The sequence below is a fragment of the Cebus imitator genome, unplaced genomic scaffold (genome assembly GCF_001604975.1).
Source record: "Cebus imitator isolate Cc_AM_T3 unplaced genomic scaffold, Cebus_imitator-1.0 Scaffold36, whole genome shotgun sequence".
NCBI classification, from domain to species: Eukaryota; Metazoa; Chordata; class Mammalia; order Primates; family Cebidae; genus Cebus; species Cebus imitator.
In genome coordinates this window covers 4,255,253-4,260,439 of record NW_016107351.1, presented here as the reverse complement: position 1 = coordinate 4,260,439, position 5,187 = coordinate 4,255,253, and the positions used below count along the sequence as shown (strand labels likewise).

At 58.5% G+C, this 5,187-nt stretch overlaps 1 protein-coding gene across 1 annotated transcript in view; it reads right to left on the bottom strand.

The window, feature by feature from the left end:
• Positions 1-2,898: 2,898 nt before the first annotated feature.
• The window catches only part of LOC108301736 (galectin 3 binding protein), a 9,898-nt gene continuing 7,609 nt past the window's right edge, over positions 2,899-5,187 (bottom strand). Inside the window, exons 5-6 of the mRNA XM_017524984.2 lie at positions 4,656-4,908; positions 2,899-4,365 (exon numbers count right to left, since the gene is read on the bottom strand). Of these exons, the coding sequence (XP_017380473.1) occupies positions 3,234-4,365; positions 4,656-4,908 (1,385 nt within the window). The 3' untranslated portion in view covers positions 2,899-3,233. The remainder of the gene's footprint in view (positions 4,366-4,655; positions 4,909-5,187) is intronic.

Below are 5,187 nucleotides of genomic sequence, written 5' to 3'. Positions count from 1 at the left end.
TATACGGCACTCAGTGCCACCAGCCCTTCACTGACCAAACACCTTTCCCGCCCTCCTGGCCACCCACACACATGCAGGTGACTCAGCAGCTGCAGCCAGGCCGTGGTCTCAGTCACATGTGTCACCATCATGCATTCAAGGGCTCATGAAACAGGAAGGCTGGGATGAAGCCTCGGGCTCAGGAGCCTGGCTCTGAGGACATGCTGGGCGGCAGAGGAGCCAGGCCCCGAAGTCCCTACCTCCAGACTGCCCCGTACATGCTCTCGCCGCTCACTGAAGACGAGAAAACACCGCCCTCCCCCTGCGGACGCACCAGCTCGCATAGCCCATCTGTGCTTCTTCCTGTTCAGAATGCACAGGTGTGAGCCAGGTGCCCTGAGCAGCACCCATCACCCAGAGCGAAGGTTCTACCTGGGTTCTGCTGGCATAGGGGTTCTACACCCGAGAGGAATGTTTCCACCGCGAGATATCTCCACATCCCCTCGAATTGGCAGTGAAGATGGGAGGAGTGGATGGGAGGAGTGTTTGGGAGGCTTGGATGGTTGGTCCTGACTGTCCCGGGGAACAGGGCTGCCGCTCAAAACTGCAAGCAGCACCAAAGGACTCAAGTGATTTCTCACACCCGTGCATTGACCAGCTCCACACGGGACTACAGCTTCCTTGCAGGCAGGACCCCGGGGCTCAGGGTTCTCTGGAAGAAAAACTCCAGTTACCTTCCCTGGCCCTGAGATGTCACGGAGGAGAGAGGGGAACTGCTGTGGGCCTGGGCTGAGTGGAGAAACGGAGGCTGTCATTCTGGTCCTTGCTGTGTCTGCCACGCCTCCACCCTGTTTCCTTCTTCTTCCTGATCAGTGGTTCGTCCCCAGTAGAGGCGCTGGGGGTGGTCCATGGTGCGATGTAGCCCATCAGCTGCTAAAATGTCAACAGGATCAAAAAAGAAGTGGGGGCGGTAGGCGGGGCAGAGTGGCGCCTGTAATTCCAGAACTCTGGAAGGCTGAGGTGAGCAAATGGCTTGAGCCCAGGAGTTTGAGACCAGCCCGGGCAACATGGCAGAATCCGGACTCTACTAAAAATGCAAAAAAAAAAAAAAAAAAAAAAATCTGGGCATGATGGCTCACGTCTGTAATCCCAGCACTTTGGGAGTCCGAGGCGGGTGAATCACGAGGTCAGGAGTTCGAGACCAGCCTGGCCAACATGGTGAAACCCCGTCTCTACTAAAAATACACAAAATTAGCTGGGCGTAGCGGTGGGCACCTGTAATCCCAGCTACTCGGGAGGCTGAAGCAGGAGAATCGCTTGAACTCGGGAGGCGGAAGTTGCAGTGGACCAAGATCGCGCCACTGAACTCCAGCCTGGGTGACAGAGCGAGACTCGGTCTCAACAACAACAAAAATTAGCCAGGCATGCTGGTGCATGTCTGTAGTCCCAGGTACTCTGTAATCCCAGAGGCTGAGGCAGGAGAATCGCTCAGGTCCAGGAGGCGGAGGCAGAGTTTGCAGTGAACTGAGATGGCACCACTGTACTCCAGCCTGGGCAACAGAATAAGACCCTGTCTCAAAACAAACAAAAAACGTGTGGAGGAGGAGATGTCTTGCCAGGATGGTGAACCTGGGCTGGATGCACAATCTGGAGTGGGGGGTCGGGGGAGCAGCTGCCTTGGTGGGCAGGAGGTTTTGTGAGCCTGCTTTTGCTCCTGGCAGTACCCGTGGGGAAAGGGTAGGTGGGGCATCTACCACTGTCTGGCTGTCCAGCACCGGAACCTCCTTGCCATTAGGGGAGCCCCTGTGCCACCTCCTGTTCCAGAGGCCAACACAGTCCGCACTCTTGTCTTTCCAGACTCTGGTACAGCGGCAGGCGCCAGCCTGAGCTCGGCCTAGCCGGTGCCGCCTTGGGGACTCTGTGCCTGCAGCGGGCCAGGGAGAAGCCTGGCTGGCAGCAGGCGGCACTCGGTGCCCAGAGCCCACTATGGCATTCTCACGGATGTCCCCCCGGCACCCAGTGTGCCCCAGCCTCCCCTGAGACTCTGTGCTTCCCAGTATCTTTCTAGCACACCTCCCCCTGCCTCTTATTTGTGGTCAAGCATCCTGTTGGTGGGTACTGACATTGTTTTCAATTTTTCACTCTTACAAGGCTGAGAATCTCTGTCCCCTATCCCTGTGCACAAGGATTTCCAGAGTGAAGGTTCCTAACTCCTGCTGTTCTTTCTCCCTCCCCGCAGCTTCCACAGTCCGCTGTCTCCTGGTCTCCACCACCCAGCCTGGTCACGTCTTCCAGAGACCCAGCCACCCCCGGAGGTGCAGCCCTGAGTTTGCCACCTCAGCACCCTTTCCTTCCTGTCAGACATGAGCAGGAGGTCATGCTGTCAAAAGCACACCCACCCATAGGCCCAGTGCAGTGGCTCACGCCTGTAATTCCAGCACTTTGGGAGGCTGAGGTGGGCAGATCACCTGAGGTCAGGAGTTTGAGACCAGTCTGGCCAATATGGTGAAACCTTGTCTCTATAAAAATACAAAAATTAGCCGGGCATGATGGCGAGCACCTGTAATCCCAGCTACTCAGGAGGCTGAGGCTGGAGAATCACTTGAACCCGGGAGGTGGAGGTTGCAGGGAGCCGAGGGTGCACCAGTGTGCTCCAGCCTGGGTGACAGAGACTCCATCTAAAAAAAAAAAAAAACAACACACCCATGCACCCACAATCACACACCCACGTGCACGTACTCAGTGGCACACACCCCCCTGCTTGTGTCATACTGTGTCACTGCTCCGGGCTCCCTGTCTCCCCCACTACCCGCAGCTTTACGAGGACAGGGACTCTCCCTCATTTCCTGCCTCCTAGAGCCTGACACACCCAATGTCCAAACATGGTATGGACCCAATAACACTTTCTATACAAACAGATGTAGCAACCACAGCGTAACTGTAATGATCTCAGAGCAGTGACAAAGGCAAACTGAGCGGGGTGTGTGGGGGGATCCCAGAGCGACCTCGAGGGCGTCTTGGTGCTTCCCAACCTGGAAACTGGTGGGCTGGTGGGAGAACTGGTTCACACTTGTGGAAGCTTCCCAGTAATTTCTCAAGCTGAGCGCTCAGGGGAGTAGGGGGACATCTGGTGGCCGGTTGTTGAAAGTCGTTGCCAAGAGGAAGGGAGCCAAGAAAGGAGCCTGCAGCGAGGGTGTCCTGGGCTTCTTGGGTTCTTACCACCCCTGCCCCTGCCGGCCCCTGGCCCATGCCATCTAGTCCACGCCCGAGGAGTTGGTCAGGTAGAAGGGGCGGATGACCGTGCGGAAGCTGCTGAAGTGCCCTGCTGGGCACGGGAAGAAGGAGGTGCCCTTGGAGCTGTTGCTGTCCAGGGCGCTGGGAATCTCAGCCTTCAGACCCTCAAAATCGGTGACGTCTGCCACGAAGAGCCCTTCGCAGAGCATCAGGGCTTTGTTTTCGTAGGCGATGGTGCTATCTGAGGGGCCCGACTTGGTGAGGCCCAGGACAGGCAGCTCGTCCGAGGAGCATGAGAAGCCGTAGTTCCAGCAGCTCTGGATGGTGGGGAGGTAGATCAGGGACCAGGACACCCACTTGTCCTGGAAGAGGAAGCTGGGGTGTTGTGGGGTCTGGAAGGGCTGGTAGGGGTGGTAGTATCTATAGTCGAGGGGGGCTTCAATGTCATTAGGAGAGTATTTGGGTGAAGAACCCCCTCTGGGCCAATAGACCAGCTGTGACTTCTGTGTACTCCCGCGACTGTCCGTCACAGAGGCACTCCAGGTGGGCGAGGTGTAAATCCGGGGTTTGTAGGCATCCTCAGTGAGATTCAGGCCTTTGTACCGGGTCAGCAACTGGAAGGGCACGGTGTGGAACTCCAGGGCCTGCAGACTCTTCTTCTGGAACAGGGCCTCGTGGCTCCAGTACAAGGACAGGTTGAACTGCAGCTCAAAGAGCTCCTGAGGGAGCATCATGGGGAAGCGGACCTTCTCCAGCAAGCCCTCCAGCTCCTCCTGGGAGGCGCGCTCCTCCCAGCTCCAGGTGTCCACGGCCTTCAGCAGGGCCAGCTCGCTGGGCACAGCCAGGTCACTCCGGGGCAGCAGCAATTGGAGCAGGGCTGTGGGGACGCTGGGCCAGGCCTCAGCCTGCATCAGGGCCTCGAAGTTCCAGGCCAGGAACTGCAGGCAGAGCTTCTCCAGCAGGGGGTCCCCGGTGGCCAGTGCGTAGGCATACAGGTCCAGGGGCATCTGGAATGAGGGGTCCTGGGGGAGGAGGATGGCAAAGAGGCTTGCGCAGTAGCCCTGCAGCTGCTTGGCCCCGTAGGCAGAGGCCAGTTTGTGGAAGCACTTGACCGATGACAGGGTGATGTCGATCCTTCGGGAGTAGAAGTACCTGGGGAGGGTGAGGGAGAGCTGATGCTGGCCTCACAGGACAGCAGGGGAGCCCTGGGCCCGCCTCTCCAGCACAGCCATCTGCGGCACACCAGTGTGTACAGCGTGGGAGTGAGCACGCGTGGGAGCGAGCACGCGTGTGTGCTACTGTGTGAGTGCACGTGTGACTGCATGTATACATGTGCACACATGAGTGTGTGCAGGTGTGCATGTGCGTGTGGGTGTGCTTTTGAAGAGGGGAAGAGGACGAAGCCCCTGGCGGTCCCAGAGCCTGAGGATGAGATGGCTCACCTGAGAAAGTCTCTGACCATGGGCACGCACTCAGCATCCACACTCATGGTGACATTGCTGCCTGGCTCCTTCCACAGGGCCTGGGCCTCCAGGTTGGCAGTCAGGATGACTGTGTGGCCACAGAAGCCCAGGGCGTCCTCGCCCTGCACACTCACATTGATGGACAGGTCGCAGCCCTGCTGGCTGTCAAAGATCTGACCAAGCGCCTCCGAGAGCTCTCCGGAGAGGTCCAGGGTGTGGGTGCTCCTGGTTTCTAAGATCGGGCAGGAGGGAAGCAGGCTGTGTTAGGACCCAGGGCGCTGCCACTCTCTGGGGTCAGCGTCTTCATCTGAAAGTGGGGGATTTGTGACTGCCTCATCCACTCTGGAAGGGTCCTGGGACGATGAGGGACAGGAGAGACCTGCAGTATCGGATCCCTGGGCCCTGAAACCCCACCCTTTCCAGGCACGATCCCCACCTCTTCTAGCCTTGAGGCCCCACCCCTTCCAGCCCCGAGCCCCACCCCTTCCAGCCCCGAGGTCCCACCCCTTCC